Source organism: Saccostrea cucullata, unplaced genomic scaffold, assembly GCF_032062105.1.
Source record: "Saccostrea cucullata isolate Sc308-1 unplaced genomic scaffold, CSIRO_AGI_Scuc_v1 ctg9830, whole genome shotgun sequence".
Classification (NCBI taxonomy): domain Eukaryota; kingdom Metazoa; phylum Mollusca; class Bivalvia; order Ostreida; family Ostreidae; genus Saccostrea; species Saccostrea cuccullata.
The window spans coordinates 1-23,511 of NW_026924557.1; the positions used below are offsets into that span (position 1 = coordinate 1).

General features: G+C 35.9%; 1 protein-coding gene across 1 annotated transcript; it reads right to left on the reverse strand.

Annotated features, from left to right (window-relative positions):
* Positions 1-8,508: 8,508 nt before the first annotated feature.
* LOC134266709 (uncharacterized) lies at positions 8,509-16,731 on the reverse strand (the record flags this gene model as incomplete). Its single annotated transcript, XM_062748930.1, has 3 exons — positions 8,509-14,101; positions 14,234-14,403; positions 14,974-16,731. Coding segments are annotated over 3 exons (7,521 nt in total), but the record flags the coding sequence as incomplete, so codon positions are not given.
* Positions 16,732-23,511: the final 6,780 nt, after the last annotated feature.

Consider the following 23,511-nt stretch of genomic DNA (forward strand, 5'->3'; position numbering starts at 1 on the left):
GTTAATAGAGACCTTTCTATTGATGTTTACTATATAATTTGTTTGAATATTGGGTAAACTGAACTCTAGATATTAATACTTGAAAATCTGAAGCGGGCCCAAGATGGCGGCTGTCTCTGTCAACTCCGCCATTTCGCGAGTAGGGGTTTATGGGGGCAGCTGAGCGTTTGATTAAACCATTCTGACATGAGGATACATGAAATGTCAAAAACTACTTGGACTTTCACGTAGTAGTACGTTGCAATTGAGTGTCAATCTTAAAACTTAATTTCCGTTTCACTGCTTTAGTGTAACTGGGCTGGGAACGATATGTAATGTGCACAATGTGTTAAATATACTTTCTTAACGTTGAAATAAAAGAAAAGGCGATAAGAACGTTTTATTTATTTAGTTTCATTGAAGCTAAAAACCTATTTAAATAGATCAGTCCAAAGAAAAGTAGCTAATATTTACTCGTGGCGTTTGGGACGAAATTATGAAAAGTGCCCCGCCTTGTGATATACAGGAAATTGATATAAGCAAAAAAAAAAAAAAAATCATTGTCATTTCACTGCTTTAGTGTTACTTGCCTATATACGATGTTTTAAATGTATAATGTGTTAGATATACTTTTTAACCCTCGAAATAGCCAATTAGAACGTTTTAACAATATTGAAGTTATCACATCTATTTAATAGAAAATTCCAAAGAAAAGATTTACTCGTGACGTTTGGAACGAAATTAGCCAACTTAGCACGACTTTCATAATTCTAAGACAGATACGCTGGTGCAGAAGTATATAGTCGTGCAGATAAAAGATTACATCCACTTGTCTTAATGAGGAATTACAAGGGAAAAAGTTGATTGCATCAAGAATAAATGAAATAAATAGTGTCATCATTTCATAAGTCCTCTTTCTGCTTACAGTTATTGTTACATGTGAAACTCAAATAACAAATTTCAATGTGAATCTGCTTGCAAAAAAAAATGTTGCCGCGGCTACCTTTCATTCTATAGCACGAAGATTTAATTATTATTTGGTATCTTGTCCCGCCGTTCAAAGTGGAAAATGGACTGATGCAGTAGACGTGCAGTTAACTTAATTTGAGGATTTAAGAATTATATGGAGAGTCTGTTTGGAGGTTGCAGAGAGAGATGGGGAGGGGGGAGGGGGTATGTATTAGAGATATTTTAAAATATTTTGAATAAACTAGGAACTTGATCAATCTCTGCTTTTTCTACTTGCTAGATAAAGTTTCCTCGTTTTGCTATCCTCCGTGTATCGTCATAATCTCGGTCCCGGGTCTCGAATGCCCGCACGTAGCATGCAAGGTTTCACTTTGAAATCAGCGGAAGATCCTGTCTTACCTTAGCTTTATTAATGTATATGCCATTTTAAAATCATCTTCATAAGAATTCATGAAGAGAGTATTCAGAAGAAAATATTTCTCTCCTTAAACCATGGGGATATTTTAATCTTTCAATCAATCATGTTGGGGAAAAAGTGGAGGAGCCCCCAATTGCTACGTGCCTGTAATTTGATTTAGAATCGAAATTGCCAACCTCGAGATATTTGCATTGAAAAATTTGAAGCGGTGGTTTCCAATGACGTAATAGCGTAATGGATAACTTGTTGGATTTTGCTTTATGATCAAAGACAAATATGTATATTAAACCATAATGCTACAGATCTGCAGCTAGCCATATAAGTGCATACGAGGTCTTCTTTATTCAACAGTGTTGTATGGAAGCCATCACACCTATTCAAAAGAACAGTCCAAAAAAAGGAGGAAAGATTTACTAAGGACATATGAGCCCTTCCTCCTCCTTTCAAATATAGAAAACAAACATATATACTAATCCATTAGTACTTACATAAACAGTAACAACAAAAGAATCAAGGGCATGTCTGTTTAGGGAAGTACATGTAAAGGGAAACTTTTGAGTGTTGTTCTCCTTTAAACTGGTAAAGGTATAACGTTTGGGAGGTGGTGTTCATAATATTTGCGCGGATATAGAGGGAGGGGGGGGGGGTCGGGGAGTCCGGACCGGTAAAAGTGATCTTGGACCCCCCTAGGAAACGATGACCCTTTCTCAAAAATACGAATCCATGTGATATTGGTTTGAAAAGGCACTAGTATGAAGCTTTAACTCATCCACCCCCACCCCCAATCGCCTCTTATATTAGCCACGGTTCGGAGTCCGTATATATTAAAGCTCTCTCCTACAGGTCGGTCCATGGATGCTTGAACACAAAAAGTGTCTTATTTACGCCTCTCTTTTCACAGCAATTGGGTATTGAAAGGTCACATCAAAGTTCATTATCCAACAATGCTTTACTCGCAATGGTCAATATTTATACCCCCGCTTGAAAAGCGGGAGGGTATATAGTAATCGTTAATTCCGTCCGTCCGGTCTGTACGTCCGTCCATCAGTCTGTTATGCTTTGGGGTACCCATCTCTTATCCGCAACTCCTGTCATATCACTGAATGAAATTTGATGAAATTTTCACAGAATCTTTATTAGTCCCCTACCGGTGAAACCGGAGGGGACTATAGGTTTCCTCTGCGTCCGTCCGTCCGTCCGTCCGTCCGTCTGTCTGTCCCCGTCAGTCTGTCCCACTTGGTTTTCCGCACTTTTTTTCTAAACGCTTGCAGATATTGAGCTGAATTTTGGTACCTGAGTGTATCTTAATGAGTTACAGATCAAGTTTGAATTTCGTTTCGCTTCATTGATTTCTGACAGAATTATGGCATTTTGAATATTTTTCATTCCCACTTGGTTTTCCGCACTTTTTTTCTAAACGCTTGCAGATATTGAGCTGAATTTTAGTAAGTGGGTGTATCTTAATGAGTTACAGATCAAGTTTGAATTTCGTTTCGCTTCATTGATTTCTGACAGAATTATGGCATTTTGAATATTCATAATCGCTTAATTAAGATCGGCTTCGAACTGCGCTAACTTCCGATTGTCGACATAAATATGAAGCGAGGAAAAGAGATGGATAAATGAGTTGAATTGTCGTCTTAATGTTTATTATTTTATTAGATTTAGGGCATTTACAACTTGAAAATCTTTCAGTTTAACCTTGGACATGACTTTTCCACATTAAAAAATGACATCCTGAAGAAAAAGGGGAACCCGGTAGGGGACATGTATTGCTTATGCAATACTCTCAGAATGCTTGTTACATATTGCCATTTGCACCTCCTATTTTACTTTTTGATCCGACACATATTTTGGGTTTCCCGGCAACAGCAAAACATGGACTTTGCCATTATAACTATATGGAGGCGGGGGTATCATTTAGTGAGCCCATCGCTCACAGTACCTCTAGTTTAATTAACTTTCTTTAAATACTCTCTTCTCAGTCAACCACGGCCAGAATAGGAGAGTATGAAATTTTGGCCGTGCTTTGCGACGATGTTATCCTCTCGTTCATGAAATAGGTTTTTCACTTTTAGGAAATGAATTTATGGGGTTTTTTTCCTTGCCACGTCTGGATTTTTTTTTTTACCTTTGTGGACCCCCTCCCCTTCCCTGCCAAAAATTCTGGATCCGCGCATGTAATATGTATTTTTTATACATGAAACGTTATATCAGAGCTTTGTGTACTAGTATATCATGATGAAATAATGTGAAAATCGAGTTTATAATGTACAGATCTAGAACAGTCTTGTATTTATTTCTAATGTAATAAATAATACACATAAAGTTATAGTCGTCGGAAGCAAATTGAAAGTGGGGGCTAATTGAAAGTCGAGGGGGGGGGGCTAAAGCAACAAAAAAGGTAAACCCCAATTTTCAATACATATAGAAAATGTCTATCTTTTCAAAAAAAGTGGGGGGGGGGGGGTAAGCCCCCCCCCCCCCCCCCCGGTTCCGACGTCTATGATACAAAGGGTATATTACAACAAAACCGGGTTAACTTATGTAGTTACCTAAAGTACAACAAAGCAAATCTAGGCCTAATTAATTAATGGTAAAATTTAGATCGAGCTCGGAATTCAAAAATAAACGCATGGCATCTATAATATTAAAGTCTATAATCTGCTATAATCATATATTATAATCGATACAAATTTGTGAGCTAGGCATAACACACGTATCCCTAGAAATTCCAGAGGTGGGACCAAGTGCATTGCAGGAGTAAGCATTCCCTTTTTACCGACAATCGTCAGATCCCATAGATCAGGTAAAAAAAATGCAATCAAGATGTATTACTTTTAAAAAGTGATGCTTTCGTATAACTTTAAAACATGACAAAGCGTACACGTGTCTCAAAAAACAAAATGTGTATGAAAAACAGTTGGTGTAGCAAGATCCAATTTTAAAAATTCAAAATAGTCACCTCGTGTCCCTTAATTTTTATGCGCCCGGATCGATAGATCGTGAGCACAAATTGTTTTTGCCCTGTCTGTTTGTCTGCAAACTTTTTATACATGAAATGAAACTTATGAACCATGAAATAATAAAGAGACTTAATATTGGTATGCATACTCCACAAATTGAGCTCTTTACACGACACAAAGATCAGTGAACTTAACTGTGACCTACATGCTAAAAATAGCTTTTTTGAACCTTCCCCACAACTTTTGAACCATGAAAGATAGAAACTTCATATTTTGTTTGCTTACTCAACTAATTAAGTTCTTCAAATGACACCAAGGTCAATGACCATGTGACCTTGACTGTGACCTATATGCTAAAAATATCTTTTTCAAACTTTTGCAATTACTATTGAACCATGAGAGATAGAGACTCCATGTCTGATATGCATACTGCACCAGTAGAGCTCTTGCAAATGACACTTAGGTCAATGACCTTGTGACCTTGACTTATCTGCTAAAAATAGTTTTTTTGAACTTTTGCCGTAACTTTTGAACCATGAGAGATAGAGACTTCATATTTGGTATGCCTATTCCACTATTGAAGTTCTTTCAAATGACACCAAGGTCAATGACCTTGTGACCTTGATTTATCTGCTAAAAATAGTTTTTTAACTTTGTTGCTGCAGGGCGCATAGTGTTTCACTAACAAATCTTGTTCAGACATTGTTGCTGCCGGGCACTTAGTGTTTCACAAACACATCTTGTTAACTTGTCTGAACCTTTAAACAGCTTTTGGACTTCTTAAGATGCCCCCCAACCCCATTTGGCAAAGTAACAAACAAGAAGCTACAAAGGCTTTTCTTAAGATTTTCAGGGTTTCCCCCTGAAGATAGCCAAGGCACGTTTAGAGATAATTTAACTTTTGAAAAATGTGGATTTAACTATCATTAGATACATGTACACATATCTATGTCTCTCATGTAGGCTGTAGCATAAGAAGTGTCCTTTATTAACCCAGGTTCATCTCTTTTAGTATGTCTCTCAATACAAATTTACTTCCAAATAAAAAGACTTGAGTTGACAAAGAATATAATTTATTTTCACAAAAAGCATTGAAGAAAATAAGTACTCCTGCAAATTAAATTCCAGAATAATAACCTAAGAAATATAGTGGAGAGACTGTAACATCTTTTCATAATCTTCTTCAGAATAAAAACTGAAAAGTAAAAATAATAGATGAAAATTGTATGAAAACTTTCTGACACAGTATTGATTCAAGTCGTTCAGTTCATGTGATAAACTAAGGGGTAGGTGATGAAAATTTTATCTGGAATTATAAAGATAGGAAAAAATCATCTAAAAAACAATACTATATGATCAGTGATATTTTATGCAAGCATCCCCAGGTTGTGTAGATTCAAGTTTGTGCAAATCATGCCCCTGGATTAGAAGGGGCACATTTTGTAATTAGTCCGTCCATCCGTCCGTCTAGCTGTCCATCCATCCATGTATCTGTTAACTTTTCTTATTTTAGACTTCTTCTCAAGAACCACTGGGCCAATTTCAACCAAACTTGGAATTTAAGTTTGTTGAAGTGAAGGATTAATTCAATGGGAGATAATTTAGAAATAGTGAAAATTAGTGGCATATTTTAAAAATATTCTCAAGAACCACTCTGCCAGGAAGGTTGAAACTTATGTGGGAATATAGTTAGGTAGTGTAATACTTAAATTTGTTCAAATCATGATCCCTGGGGGTAGGGAGGGGCTGCAAGGGATGATCAAAGTTGTACATAGAAATATATATATATATAGGAAAAATCTTTAAACATCTGCTTCTCAAGAACATCAAACACATTATTAGTCATACATATATGGAAGCATCCTTAGGTAGTATAGATTCAAGTTTATTCCAATCATGACCTCTAGGGGAAGGACGGGTAACAATATAATGGGATATATGATCAAAGTTTTACATAGGAATATTTATGAAAAATCTTTTAAACAATTCCCGTCTCCTCAAGAAAAGCAATCAAAATTATAGCATGTTTAGAACAATGAAACCTACTTAAGAGTTCTTGAAAATAAATCTCTAAAATTATCAGGAACCTTGCCAATACTTCCTAATTATAAGGTTGTTAAAAATGATGGTTGACTTCAATGTTCTTGTCTCCTAATACTTAAAATAACAGTATAAACGAATTTATTAAAACTGAAATAAATCTCTGTCTTAAAGTAGCACAATAAGTCAAAATCATGTCTTTCTTTAACTATATCTGTAGCATACAGAAAAAGAAGAATATGAGCAAAGAGTTAAGATATGACAATTAAACTGCAAGAAAAAACTGCACAATGTAAGTGTCAGAACAACAAAGGTTGTATCTACGGTTTTGTTTTTTTCCTGTTTGTCATGGTCACGCCGCTTTTATAATGTCTCCCCTTCCGATGGGGAGACAAATTGTTTTTGTCGATTTTCTTCTTCTTCTTCTTTATCCAAATTTTGTCCAGGACGTAACTTGAATACCCTTTGACCTGAAGACTTCATACTTACAACAAACATAGATGATCTTGAGGCAGAGTGTATGCTAACAAAATTTTTGACCTTGATTTATTTCTAAGGTCAAGGTCAAACTTTTACATGGAAATAGAGTTTTGACATTATAGCTTGAGTACTCTTTGATATTAGGACTTCAAACTTTTAAGATAGAAAAAGACATTAAATACAAGATGCAGTGCACCAGAATTTGACCTTTAACTCCTTCTTTCTTCAAGGTCAAAAAGAGAAAAAACATTATTTAAACATAACCTTAGACATTTAGACTTCAAACTTAGAACTTGCAGAGTACACATAAGAGAAGGGTGTATGCGATTAAAATATATGACATTGATCCAATTAAAAGGTCAAGGTCAAACTTTCTCATCATAATAGAGTTTAGGCCATAGCTTGAACACCCTTTGATATTAGGACTCCATTCTTATATCATAAAAGGAAGACATGAAATACAATATTCAGTGCACCAGAAGTTTGACTTTGACCCATTTTTTCAAGGTCAAATAGAGAAATTATAATTTCACCATAACTTGCAAACCCTTTGACATTTAGGCTTCAAACTTGGAACATGCAGAGAACACATAGGATAAGGGTGTGTGTGATCAAAATATTTGACCTTGATCCAATATTATAAGGTCAAGGGCAAACTTTCACATGAAGTTATATCCTACGTTATTACTTGAGACTTTTCTTGACATTAGCATTTTAAACATGGAACAAGTAAACACAACATTAATCCTAAATACACTAAATCAAAATTATTTGACCTTGACCACTTTCTTCATTCAAGGTTAAATTAAGAAGTCCAGACCAGAACTTTTGATACTTTTAATTTAAAGATTTGAAAGACGCACTTCATTATTATTTTGTCCTTGATCGAAAAACTGCACTTGTGAATGTTGGTAAACAAGGGGAGGCATGTGTGTTCTTGTTTTAAAAAAAAAAATACCCACTAGTTTTAGCTCAAACTTGTAAAAGCATTCAACTGGAGCATTCAAAGGTCAGAAATATGTACTAACAACATTTTTAAAAGATTATATAAAAATTTTTGGTCTACTTACATCCATTCCTGGTTACTTGAGACCATGGTAACTATGTATGGAAACTTATTCAGCTTTTCTGCACATGCGTACAAGGAGGAAAAAGAATTTAGAAATATGTTCATCAGGGGCATACTGAGATTATTTTTACTTTCATGTTTCTCCATAAAAATAGAAAATTTAAGTTCTGAAACCTGTAATTTTCTGAAACCTAATACTTTTTGGAATTAACAGACTGGTGTTGCAAGCATTCATCATTTGTCATTTTTCCCCTTTGCACATCAAGGTGTCTCTGTAAAGTTATTTAATCTATACATGTACATTTGCAGTGCTACTTCATGACTGTACTAATCACTCCATACCCACCAGTGCCTGCATATAATTAACCTTGAATATGTCAATATAAGTACACAAAGATATACCGTATAAATTCTTACTTTTCAATGAAACAACATGAAATATAGAATGCAGGTCAATGACTGTCACCAAAAATGATTACAGGCAGATCCATACATATGTGCTAAATTAAGATAAACTCTAATGTAGTCTATAGAATAATATGATAAAAGTATATTAGTACCGTATGTTTAGAATGCATGCATTGTACATCAGCTTGTACGAGTTCTGGAACATAAACATGATCCAAAATTGTACCACCCTCTGTAGTAGAAAAATTAACTTTCTGCTGAAATCCTTTAGACTCTATCAATTCTTGTATAGGTCCTTTGCATTTTGCATCTTCATTAAAGTCACCCATTATAATACATTTGGAAAACTGTTCTTTGAAATAATCTAAAACTTTTTGGAGGCTATCGAGAAAAACTCTTACACTTAGTTGACTTGGTCGATAAATAACTATAAGTATAGTGTTTTCCTCACACAGTTCTACTGCCATTCCTTCTACATTTTTTTGTGGTAACTCGTGAATCAAAGTTTTCTCATTTTTCTTCTTGTACATTCCAACACCACCTCCCTTGGCTTTGCAAAGCTTGACAAAATTGTCTTCACATTCATCATAAGATTGTTCCCTTGAAACATGGCAAAATTCAAAGTTTTGAAGTTCAAAATCTTTCACATTGTCACTTTCTTTCAACCATGTCTCTGTCAAACATATAAAGTTTGTATTCTGAAATCTGCTGTCACATTGAAGGTCTTGAAAATGACCTCGTAAACTCTGCACATTGAATAAAATGATTGTTTTGCGATTGTCAGAGTTGATCATATTTCCATCATTTTGGTTTGATATTAATTTCTGCATTTTAATCAGGGCAGATTTCACATCTTGATCAGCGTAAATTTTCTTCTGTAATGCATTTTCATTACTTGTTTCAATGAATAAGCCATTCTGAGAAGTGACTCTACTAATAGCTACATATGCCTGTCCTGGAGCAAATGTTCTATCTAAATTAACTACAACACTGTTAGTTGTCATTCCTTGAACTTTATGTGCTGTACAAGCCCATGATAATTTTAAAGGAAATTGGCGTCTAACAACATTTTTCTTGTTTTTTTCTCTGATGTCTTCTTGTACTCTTTGAATATAGACTAGATGTCCTTGAGGGGTCAACTTTCCTTCCTTCCTTCCAGTATCTTTGCTATCAAATATCACTCCAATTCCTTCCACTCTATTTCTCTGCTCACCTTTTCCAAACTCAATAGAAGAAATGTGTCCCATTGCACCATTAACAAGTCCATCATCCACATTTATGTTTCTTGTAAGCATCACCCTAGCATTCACAGAAATCAGCAGGGAAGAGGATAAGCCATCTGTTCTTGTCCTAATGAAAGGTTTTTCACGTAAAGTGAGCTTACCAGTCGTTTTATCTTTTTGATAATCTTCAGCGTTTACTTCAATTAAATCTCCACACTTTTCCTTCAAAATTTTGAGGTTATGTTCATTTGCTTCTTCATTTGTGGGATATACATGCAGAACATCATCTGGCCCATCTTTTACACATTCTGAAAGCATCAGTTTAGCCTTTTCTGACAGTGGTTCTTCTATTGTTCGAATTCGTAAAGAATTCAAAATTGAAGCAAAGTTTGCATCTTCTCGTTGTCTCATTATTTCATCCAACTCTACCAGTTTGAAAAAGTCTAACCAATAGTCTACTGGGTATTCTTCATTTTCATTATATAATCTCTCTGCTTTTCGTTGCTTTACTGGAGGAAGTTGGTAGAAATCTCCAACTGCTAAGATAGATACACCACCAAATGGCTCTTTGCACTTCTTAATTTGAACAAGACGCTCATGAATATAATACAAAAGCCTCTTGTGAACCATAGATATTTCATCAATGATCAAGATCTGCAATTTTTCCAACTTGGATCTTATTGCACTCAAGTTTTGCTCATTCAGGGGTTCATATGGAATTCGTAGAGCTATTGGCAAAGAAAAAGCATGGTGAAGTGTATTGCCCCGTATATTAAATGCAGCGGTGCCAGTAAAAGATGTGAGAAGAACAGATATATCATTTGGAGATGAAAGTAATTTTTCAAGAATACGAGAAGCTTCATAATGTATAACATTGATCAAATGGCTTTTTCCTGTTCCTGCACCCCCTGTCACAAAGATATGCAATGGTTCCATATTCTCTCCAGTTACTTTCTTCAAACACCAGTCACGAATTATGTAAAAGACCTCCTTTTGTTTTTCATTTAATCTTCTCAATAGCGGAAGCATTTCTTGCCTTGAATTGCAATTCTCTGTGATGTGATACAACAAGTCTGAAAAATTGTTTTCAATATCATGAGTGACTTCTGGTTTTTTATCTTCTAATTTCTCAGTCATCTTTTTTTCATCTAAACACTCCTTTCTGTTCATTTCTGTTTCCGGACAAAGTTTTGCCCAAGCATCCTCAGGTTCACCATAAAGTTCAAAAACCTCTTGGGCATTATCAAAAGCTTCTTCATTTTTTGAGAATTTGGACTGATTACCTTCCACCAAAGTTTTAACTGGTTGTAAACAAATCTCGGATTTCAGCCTCACAAATCCAGTTTCAAAAAATGTTTGGTAAAGTTCAAATCCAGGTGGTTTCAGTTGATCTTGTGTGTCATATGGAAGAAAAAGCTGCAATACCGATTGATAATACTTTTCTGGTGTGTTTTCTGGATTGAATCTAGGATATCTGATAACAGCTGGTTTTCCTCTTGTTCTTTTTTGAATGTACCCTTTTCCATTCTTCAATTCATAGACATTTTCATTTTCCCCTTTAGGAATCTGAGATTTAGCAAGCACTCTGTAATAGGAACAAAATTCTGCAAGACACATTTTATCAAATAAATGTAGGTCAGGGCGATTTTCATACCTCTCTACAATATTTGTCATCCATATGTCTTCTTCATCATCATCACATTCCAAGTTTTCATCATTACAATCATTTCTCTTTTTGTTTTGCATTTGAGAAAGAGGTTTACTTAATCGAGTGGGATTTTCACCAACAGGAACAAAAACCACTTTCCTTGAACTCTCCTTCATTCTCAGATTACAGACTCTGTAAACTGCTTCTTGGGCACTGACCTCCCTTTGATTAAGATATGCTGATCCTATTGTTCTCATTGTTTGACGGGCACTTAAGTTGCCTTCTATTGCTTCTACTTGTGTTTGCTTTAAAAGCATTCCCATTTCTCTTTCTGCTTTTGATATATATGATATGATGTACACAATGCAGCTAAAGGGGTCTAGAACATATTGTATGTCCATGTTTGCATCCCAACATCTAAGAAGGCATGGATTGTACTGATTTGTCCACATTTCATTAGGGTTTCGTCTTAATATGGTACTTGTTCTTGTCGACAACAACTTGTGTGCTATCTCATATACATCTTGTGTAAGGTGGATGTTGCTAAATATTTCTTCAGTTGTCTTGAGTGCATTCACATCATCCAATACTTCATTCCAAACACTCATCAAAATATCCTTTGCCTGAGATTTCTTCATTATTCTATCATCATCAGAAATGTCATCCTCCTCCTCACATTGCTTTGTTATAAAGGTTTTCTCCGATGGTGGTCTTGGAAAATTGAATCTGCACTCTGTTCCTTTTTTTCTGCATGACTTTGAGTGACTCTTGCTATGTTGTTGTACTGCTAAGACAATCTGTCTAAGTTCCTGGTTCTCATTATCAGTAGGCAAAGCACATGTGACATACCTATCAATAAAATCACAAACTGTCTCATCGCTATCTACGTTGAATTTTGGTGCATTTTCAACCCAGTACAAGCAATGCATATGTGGGGAACCTCTTTGCTGAAATTCAACTCTTATAAAATAATCAATGACATTTCCTATTGGGTTTGATGGTGACAATATTACATCCCTCTGGAAAATATGGAATCTATTTTCAAACATTCTGGCTACGGTCACAGGATTTTTTCTCAAAATTTCACTTTTTTCTGCCCAGTCTAAATTGGAAGGGTCTGTTGTATCATTTTCATGACGTAATATTGATCCCACAATATCATTCCACCTGAATTCAGCTGCAGAAAAAGAGCAGAACCATGTAGGAATACCAAGTTGTCGAAGCATAGCAAATAAGTCTTTCTGTGTTGCTGACCAGTATGCAGGTGTTCCTCGAATTGGTTGCATAAACCTTAGAGCCTCATTGTTCTTCAGCAGATTAGAGAGTACTTCTGGGTCTTGCAACATATCTGATGTTACAGCTTTTCCACCGTTAAGTTGTGATACCGACTTGCGGATTGAAATTTGTGTTTTCTCAATCACTTGGTTTAATTCAGACATGTACTGGGAGAAGAAGATGTAATTTGTGTCTTTTGCAAATCTATTATCAGTGTTCATAAGTCTGTTGTTAAAATATCTGGCAAGGGTTATCTTTTCCTCTCTATTTTGATTCCAAGAAAAATTTCCGCTGGGAAATAAATGTGGAAATGTCTTTGCTTCATTCCCTTCTTCTTGCAACATACGCACAGGATTTTGTCCCTCCCCAGGAGCTATGTTGTAAACATCATCAAAGTAGTGATCAAGGACCTCTTGTGCAATATCCACAGGTTGTAAGCATGTGTCTGAAACCACCTCTTGAATTTCTGTCTGTTCTAATCTTAATTCCTCTTCTTCACTCTCATTAGAACCATTCAAAATCAAATCACCTTCCTCACAGTTTTGTTTCCATGTGGAATTGATCACAACATCTCGATACCATCTGTTGTTTTTCTTCAAGTAGTCCATTGCTGTTTGTATATGCTCTGGATTCACAAACTGATATTCAAAGTAACCCTTATAAGATAACTTCCGTTTGAGCTTCACTCGTAGCAACATATTTTCATTTTCATTTCGTGGCAAGCTTGTTGCTTTTCTCATGTTTGAAGGTACACATACAACAGGCCCATGTACATTTCTTTGACCACCTTGTGGAAGAGACATCACTTTCATAAAGGGAATATGTAAAGCAATGAGATGCTGTTCTAAACTGTTTAAATTACTTAGTTGATGTGGAATATCTTCAAGAGTCATTTTATTTGCAGCTGCTTCTCCAGGAATTTTTCCACTAAGTATTTTCCTATGACATGTAAAACAGATCCATAATGATGATTTTTTGCAGTTCGTCGAACAAGACATTGTGCACTCATGAACATATCTGTTATTTATGCATATCTTTGCAATTTCCATTGCTTTCTGTTTTTTCTCATACATTTCAAATGCACATCCTTGAACTTGATTTTCAAACAATAAACGATGACAACAGCAACAAGTGTATTCTGGCCCATTCCTTACATTGTCCTTAAATAATTTGACAACTTCATCTTCGTCTTCTAGCTTCACTTTGATTGCTTGTCTCTGTTTAAGCACATTTTCCTTCTTGCGTTTCTTTCCATCAGCACTAAAGTGGTATTTTATCTTACTAGCTGCCTTTAGCATATACCTGTGATCTTCATCTTTCTTGTACTTGTCTGTACTTCTTCTTTTAACATCTGCTCGATGTTCTTCATCTTTCTTGTACTTGTCTGTACTTCTTCTTTTAACATCTGCTCGATGTTCTTCATCTTTCTTGTACTTGTCTGTACTTCTTCTTTTAACATCTGCTCGATGTTCTTCATCTTTCTTGTACTTGTCTGTACTTCTTCTTTTAACATCTGTTCGATGTTCTTCATCTTTATTGTACTTGTCTGTACTTCTTTTTTTGACATCTGCTCTGTGTATTTGGTCTTTCTTGTATTTTTCTGTACTTTTTTGTTTTTCAGTTTCTCTGTGTAAAATATTTGATTTATATTTCTCAATATATCTTCTTATCTTATGCTTTCTATGGGCTTCATTTGTTGCATATTTCCTTCTGCTTGCTTCTTTAAGACTCAACTTGTGTCCTGGGTCTAATGCATACTTTTCCACACTTCTTTTTTTCGACTTTGCATTGTAAGCTTCATTACTTCTGTATCTTTCTTTGCTCTGTGATATTGCTTTTAATCTAAATGCTCGATCTGTCCAGTACTTTAGTTTTGCGGCTTTCAATTTCTTATCAATGCGACAAAAACCTTTAACTTTCTGCCCACTCTGTTCAGTCATAATTCTAGTTTTTTTCAGATAGCTCTTATTACGTTCATTCTCGATTTTTTCTGATGACATGACATTACGCATTTCTCTCATACGGTTTCGATTTACAACTCTTTTTTTGAATTCTTTGTGTCCTATAATTGATTCTGTCTTTTTGCAACAAGGTGTTTGTTTTCCAAAAACTGATAACACAGCACTATAATGATTCTCATTCTCATGAAAAAGATATATTGCCTCCAAACATTGCAAATTTGTTGTAGGATCTACCATGCGTGCAGAATATGTAACCCAGTGATTCTGTGTATATGTGTGCACATCAGTGTTTAAAAGATGAGAGAGAGCAAGAATTTCTACTTCTGTTGCCCATGCACCTTCTTGAGTCATATTTCTCATTGCAATGTGATTTTCAACAGAACTTTCACCACACCTTAAGAAGGTTTTAAACAAACTTGAGTTGTCAAGGAGATGTTGACATATTGCTGAACGTACATCATAATGATGGTCCTCTACGCCAGTCAAACAAAATGAAATTGCTCGAAAAAAACAATTTCCATCCCCCTGAATTCTTACACAATCATCAGGTCCTTCTGCTTCCGGGATAAAGACAGTTGGTTCACTCACTTCTTCATAATTTGAGAATGATATCCCTAAAGTTTGACAAAGCTCAATTTTCTTAGCAGCAGAGAGTGGTCTAAAGCTAATTTTGTGACTTTCTGTTGAAACAACTTCAACATCATCATCATCATCACCATCAGAGACTAATTGAAGTTTTGAACTAGAACACCTATCATTTTTTTTCTTATCTGCCTCAATTTTGCTAATTGAACAATTCACACCTGTTATTTCACAGTCAATCATTTCAGAATATCCCATTGACAGTGCTAATGAAAGAACATGGTTGTAAACATCTTCAATTGATTCATGAAGTACCCTTGTACTGCATCCATTTACACTCATATATCCTTCAGCAGTCCTGGAGTGAGAATCAAATGTGAAAAATTGATCATTTGTTTTCCCAATCAAAAAAGTATTTCCCCTAAAACACACAAAACATCCATCAGTTTCAGAAAGGGCAATACGCAAAGCATCTAAAAGGAAATATGCATGAAAGTCATCATAGTTTGGTTCAGTATCTGATAAATTTATCAAACTGCATAATGATTCATCTGCTTTCAACTCGTACACTGTATTAAAGCATTCAAAAAACTGTGGTAACTCATTAACCAAAAGGTATCTGCTATTTATACCAGAACTACGCTGCAAGTAGGTGTACAACTCATCCCCCATTACCAACACATTGTCCATATCTGTAGCTTGCCAGTGTTTAGAATTCTTCAACCTATGGTAAGCTAAAGCTACTAAGGAGTTTGCTACACACTGTGTACCCGCATTCTCACCAAACATTAAGTTACCTTGATGAAAAGAACCTTGGATAGATTTCTTGATGTTTGCTTGTTGTCTGCTTTCACTTGCACTTGGAACTTCAGCATCAGTCAATCTACCAGTGTTTTGTCTTTCAGATCTGTATCCCGACTCATTTTCAATACAGTCAACATTTATGCACTCATTTTCTTCTTCAATATTTATGACATTGCTTTCAGTATTCATTTTCATATTTGTATCAGTATTCATTTTCATATTTGTATCAGTATCCATTCTCATATTTGTATCAGTATCCATTCTCATATTTGTATCAGTATCCATTCTCATATTTGTATCAGTATCCATTCTCATATTTGTATCAGTATTCATTCTCATATTTGTTTCAAATTTCAGTTCAATATCCGTTTCAATATCCGTTTTAAAATCCGTTTTAAAATCCGTTTCAAAATCCGTTTCAAAAGCCATTGCATCATTTTGTATCCTGCTGGACTCATCCCCCTGAGAGGATGACATATCCAGCTGCGCCTGACCTGCTGAGCCAGACACGTGCACGGTGTCCGGCTCAGGTACCCTCGGCGAGGTACAAACCCACGGTGGGGAGTCAGGGGACGGTGCCATGCCTCCGTTTCGGGCACACAGACGACTTCCCTGAGAGGATGCGATACTCAGGGCATTTGAATGCATTTTCTCGCGAAGAGAGGCCTGCATTCTGGCCAAGGGTTTTTCCTCAATAGGCGGAAACCCTATAGAACCTTGCCCTGGAAAATTACCAGGGGGAGCTGAAATAGCTCCATCTACTGCCCCGCAGGGGACAGCAGATTCAAGCAGTACACCATCTTGTGGAACGTCTGCGGAGGGAAGGAGCTGCTGCTGTCTCTTCTCCCTCTTTCGAATCTTGTCTTTCTGGCGCTTAACGCTAGCAGACATGCCCTTTCTCTTGCCCATCTACAAAACACAAGAAATCCAATTATTTTAACTACATAATGTTAGTATATTTATATGTGAAGTATACAGGCACATGATACATCCAAGTTTGATGATTCTAGGTCTGAAGGTAATCAAAATATGCATTTTAAACAATATGAAAACAAATGCCAGCAAATTCAAAAAGTAGGTCACAGTGACCTACTCTTTCATAAATATGTTTTAAGGTCCCGAGATGCATCAAAGTACAAGATTTTATGATACTAAACCTCTCAGTGTCTGAAATAATGGGATTCAATGTTTTAAAAGGATGTCATAAAGTTCAAAAGTAGGTCACTGTGACCTACTTTTAAGTTGACATTGTTTGAGGACCCAAGATGCATCAACTGACAAAGTTTGATGATAATAGGTCTTAAAGTGTTCAAAATATGCCTTCAAATCAATTTGAAAACAAATCCCCGCAAAATTTAAAAAGTAGGTCACCGTGACCTACTTTTGAGCTTACATAATGTGAAGTTGTAAGATGCATCAACTTACAAGATTTGATGATCCTAGTCCTTATAGTAAGCAAAATATACACATTTATATTAATTGTAAATTTAGGTCAATTTTGAAGTGACCTTGAGACCACGCCCTTTGCCCCAGGGTAATTCCCTGTGCAAATTTTAATCTTCGACATATCTTGATACTTGTATGTAAGTTAGGTGGGAATCTGCCTAATGGTTAAGGAGAAGAAGATTTTTTAGCAACCAGTACTTCGGGTTTTGCTTCTGGATTATCTCCCCTTGTTTAAGGGTCCCAACCCTTATTTTAGTATCAATGGTAGCCCTTTGGCCAAGAATACCCTGTGACAAAATTGGTATTGATTGGCCAAGGGGTTCTTGAGTTGTGGCCCACATACTAAAAAGTTTACGCACACTGCACAAATGGCAATAGTATTAGCTCTTTGAGCCTTTGGCTCAGAGGAGGTAAAAATTAACTAAATTAATCAATTTTGAACTCTTGATGTTGTGTGTTTTTACTTATATGGGGTGTCAAAAACCAAGGTGCACGCAGACATTAAACATAGAAAAGACTTGGAATGGCCTAATACATGTGTATAACATCATTAAGTTATTAGTAATCTTTGTATGAAAAATGAATATATAGAATCTACGTCCCATCCTTCCACAATGGTCTTGTTTCTAAAACACTTGCAGTTACTACCACCTAGGAACTTTTCTTTATTACTACTAGAGGCCCATGGGCTACATCGCTCACCTTAGCACTGTGGCCATGAAAAAAAGAAATAACTTACTGTTTATAATTGAAAATTTTAAACCAAAAAGTGCTCCAAACCAATCCTTAAAAGGGAGAAGGTATGATTTGAACAAATTTGCATTGCCTATACTAACTAAGGATGCTTGCCTACTTCTTTAACCACCTGTGTCTTTATTACCCTTTACATATGAACGTACATTGTGGCCCCGCCCTACCCCCAAGGGGTCATGACTTGAAGAAACATGAATATACATTACTTGAGAATGCTTCCATATACATATGACTAATCGATCATGGCTTTGCCATTTTTGAGAAGGTTTTTCAAAGAAATTTCCTAAATATTTCTATTAAAACCCTGTTGTAACCCCAATCAACTCATAGGGGTCATTATTTGAATCTACACTACCTGAGGATGCTTCCCTAAAAGTTTCATTTTTCCAGGCACAGTAGTTCTTGAGAAGATTTTTAAAACATATCACCAAATTTTCACTATTTCTAAATTATCTCCCCTTGAAAAATTGTGGCCCTTCATTTAAATAAACTTCAATACCTTTCACCCAAAGATACTTTGTGCCAAGTTTGCTTGAAATTGGCCCAGTTGTTTTAATAATAAGTCAAAAATGTGAAAAATTTACAGACAGACGAGACAGATGCTGTACAAAGTGTGATCAGAAAAACCACTTGAGCTTTCAGCTCAGGTGAGCTTAAACTGATAATGGCTTTTCAGTTTCTACAATTTTTATCTCTTCTTTTATATTCCTTTGTATAACTTTAATTCACTGATTTTACTCCTATTGCCCCATTCTTCCTCTACAATTGAATTTGAATCTACACTATGAAATCAAGCTTATCACCTTATTAATGGCCAATATTTCTCCAGGAGATTTTGAAAGAAAATATCAATGTGTTCTGAATTAATTCCACCCTCCTAAAGGATATAACCTTATTTCAAAAAATATAAATCCCCTCTATAATGTTTTTAAGATGTTCGCCAACAATTGAAAAATGGAGTCTTAATTTTTTTCAAAATATATTTTGAACAATGTGATCAATCTTAACATTATCAATGGAACATTAATCCTTCATTTTTCTTGTGAATGGCACACAGATTTTCCAACTATTGTCTTAGAAGCATAAATTGTGGTTCAAATTTTCAATTCCATTGTACTGATTCAATTTGATAACTGATTGTAAACTTCATCTGATTTAACAGCAAAACCGTTCACCAAGGGACTCTCAATGAGGCAAATTAAAATGAAATTGACCCTATGGTTTTTTAGAAGTTAAGTAGCGAAAATGTGAAAAGATTACATTTTACAATGACAGTAATTACAACAAGAGGCCCGTGGGCCACATCGCTCACCTGAGAAGCTTTGACCATTCTGTTCTTTACCAGATTTCCCCCTTGTAATAGTATCCCCACCCTACCCCACTGATCATAATTTAGACATATTGAAATCTACCCCTTGATCCTTCCATTTGCACATAAGTTTCAGCTTTTCAGGCCCAGTGGTTCTTGAGAAGAAGATTTTCAAAGATTTTTCCTATATATTTCTATGTTAAACTTTGATTTCCCATTATGGTCCTGTCCTTCCCCTGGGGGTTTTGATTTGAACAATTTAATATCTACACTACCCAAGGATGCTTCCACATCAGTTTTAGCTTTACTGGCCCAGTGGTTCTTGAGAAGCTTTTCAAAGATTTTTCATATATATTTCTATATTAAATTTTGATACCACATTGTGGCCCCACCCTTCTCCCGGGGGTCATGATTTTAACAATTTAGAATCTACACTACACCAGGATGCTTCCACATAAGTTTCAGCTTTTCTGGCCCAGTGGTTCTTTAGAAAAAGATTTTTTAATGACCCCACCCTATTTTTGTCTTTTCTTGATTATCTCCCCTTGCGAGGGGATATGTCCCTTCATTCTAACAATTTAAATTTCTTTTCACCCAAGGATGCTTTGTATTAAGTTAGGTCAAAATTGGCCCAGTGGTTCTTGAGAAGAAGTTGAAAATGTGAAAAGTTTACAGACTGACAGACAGACGGACTACGGACAAAATGTGATCAGAAAATCTCACTTGAGCCTTCAGCTCAGGTGAGCTGAAAATAGAGGACAATGAACCTACCCCCCCCCCCCCCACATCTTGATTTTCAATAATTTAGAATCTACACTAACAAAGGATGTTTGACATACGTTTCAGTTCTCCTGGCCCACTGATTCATGAGGTGAAGATTTTTTCCAATATACTTCTATATAAAACCTGGATTCCATCTTAAGGACCCATCCTACCCCCTGGGGTCATGATTTTAACAATTTAGAATTAAAACCCAGGATGCTTCCATTTAACTTTCAGCTTTTCTGGCCCACTTGTTCTTAAGAAGAAAATTTTTCTCATATATTTCTATGTAAAAAGTTGGATTCCCTATTGCTGCCCTGCTCTACCCCCAGGGGACATAATTTTTACAATTTTAAATAAAAACTACCAGAGGATGTTTCCAAATAAGTTTCAACATTCCTGGTAAACTGGTTCTTGAGGAGGAGATTGATTTTTAAAGATTGTTCCTATATATTTCTATGTAAACCTTGAAAACCCTTATTTTGGCCTCGCCCTACCCCCTGGGGGTCATGATTTTAACAATTTAATATCTACACTACTAATGATTTTTATAATTTAAAATGAACACTACACCAGGATGATTCCACATAAGTTTCAGCAAACCTGACCCACTAGTTCCTGAGAAGAAGTTTTTTTTAAAGATTGTTCCTATATATTTCCATTCAAAACTTGGATTCCCTATTGTGGCCCCAACCTACCCCAGTGGGTCATGATTTTTACAATTTAAAATCTGCACTACCCCAGGATGCTTCCACCTGATTTTTACAATTTAAAATCTGCACTACCCCAGGATGCTTCCACATAAGTTTCTACTTTTATTTAGTGGTCCACTGGTTCTTGAGAAGAGGATTTTTAAAGATTGTTTAAAGGTTGTTCCTATATATTTCTATGTTAAACTTGGATTCCCTAAAGTGACCTTGCCCTACCCCCCGGGGTCATGATTTTAACAATTTAAAATTGACAATACCCAAGGATGTTTCCACACAAGTTTCAGCATTCCTTGCCCACGGGTTCCTTGCCCACTGGGTCTTGAGGAGAAATTTTTATAAGTTTGTTCTTCTTTTTTGTAAAACTTGTATTCTCTATTGCAGCCCCACCCTACCCCTGGGGGTCATGATTTTTACAATTTAAAATCTACACTACCCCAGGATGCTTCCACACAAGTTTCAGCTTTTCTGGCCCAGTGGTTCTTTAGAAGAAGATTTTGTTATAACCCCATCCTATCTTTTTATTTTCTTGATTATCTCTCCTTTGAATAGGGCCTGGCCCTATATTTTCAATATTTGAATTTCCCTTCATCCAAGATTGCTTTGTACCAAGTTTGGTTAAAATTGGCCCAGTGGTTCTTGAGAAGAAGTTGAAAATGTGAAAAGTTAACAGAAGGATGGACAATGTACATTGGGTGATTAGAACAGCTAACAAGAGGCCCAAGGGCCACATCGCTCACCTGAGTAACTTGGGTGATGCAGATCTTTTTTAAAGATTTGTTCTATATATTTCAATGTACAACTTGGATTCCCTATTCTGGCCCCGTCCTAACCTGGGGGGTCATGATTTTTACAATTTAATATCTACACTACTCATGGATGCTTCCACATAAGTTTCAGCTTTTCTGGTCCAGTGGTTCTTGAAAAGAAGATTTATAAAGATATGTTCTATAATTTTCTATGTTAAACTTGGATTCCCCATTGTGGCCCCGCCCTATCCCCGGGGGTCATGATTTTTACAATTTAATATCTACACTACCCAAGGATGCTTCTACATAAATTTCAGCTTTCCAGTCCAAGTGGTTCTTGAGAAGAAGATTTTTAAAAGATTTGTTCTATACATTTCTATGTAAAACTTGGATTCCCTATTGTGGCCACGCCCTTACCTCGGGGTTCATGATTTTAACAATTTAATATCTACACTACCTTGGATGCTTCCACATAAGTGTCAGCTTTTCGGGCCAAGTGGTTCTTGAGAAGATTTTTAAAAGATTTGTTCTATACATTTCTATGTAAAACTTGGATTCCCTATTGTGGCCATGCCCTAACCTCGGGGTTCATGATTTTAACAATTTAATATCTTCACTACCCAAGGATGCTTCCACATAAGTTTCAGCTTTCCAGGCCAAGTGGTTCTTGAGAAGAAGTTTTTTAAAATTTGTTCTATATATTTCAATTTAAAACTTTGATTCCTTATTGTGGCCCCGCCCTACCCCCGGGGGCCATGATTTTAACAATTTAATATCTACACTACCCAAGGATGCTTCCACATAAGTTTCAGCTTCTCTGGTCGAGTGGTTCTTGAAAAGAACTTTTAAGATTTGTTCTATATATATCTATTTAAAACTTGGATTCCCTATTGTGGCCCCGCCCTTCCCCCAGGGATCATGATTTTAAAGGTTACAGGCCACGGGGAATCCAAGTTTTACATAGAAATGTATAGAACAAATCTTTATAAATCTTCTCACTTGGCCCAAGAACCACTGGAAACCAGAAAATTGTTAAAATCATGAACCCAAGGTGAGGGCACTGGCAGACAATCAGGAATGTTTTACATAGATAGCACTTGGACTGGAAACTGAAATTTATGTCAAGACATCCTTGGGTAGTGATATTAAATTGTAAAAATCATGACCCCCCAGGGGGAATCCAAGTTTAACATAGAAAATTATAGAACATATCTTTATAAATCTTCTTTTCAAGAACCACACCAGAAAAGCTGAAACTTATGTGGAAGCATCCATGAGTAGTGTATATTAAATTGTAAAAATCATATTGAACATAGGGAATCCAAGTTGTAATTGAAATATATAGAACAAATCTTTAAAAAAGATCTGCATCACCCAAGTTACTCAGGTGAGCGATGTGAGCCTCTGGGCCTCTTGTAGCTGTTCTAATCACCCAACGTACATTGTCCATTCTTCTGTTAACTTTTCACATTTTCAACTTCTTCTCAAGAACCACTAGGCCAATTTTAACCAAACTTGGTACAAAGCAATCTTGGATGAAGGGAAATTTAAATATTGAAAAATATAAGGCCAGGCCTATTAAAGGAAAATGATCAAAATAAAAAGATAGGATGGGGTTATAACAAAATCTTCTTCTAAAGAACCACTGGGCCAGAAAAACTGAAACTTGTGTGGAAGCATCCCTGGGGTAGTGTAGATTTTAAATTGTAAAAATTCATCACCCCCAGGGGTAGGGGGGGCTCAAATAGAGAATACAAGTTTTACAAAAAGAAGACAAACTTATAAAAATTTCTCCTGCAAGAACCCAAGGCAAAACCGTGGGCAAGGAATGTGAAAACTTGTGTGGAAACATCCTTGGGTATTGTCAATTTTGAGAATTTTAAATCATGGGGTGATGGCAAGGTCACTTTAGGGAATCCAAGTTTAACATCAAAATATATGGGAACAACCTTTAAACAATCTT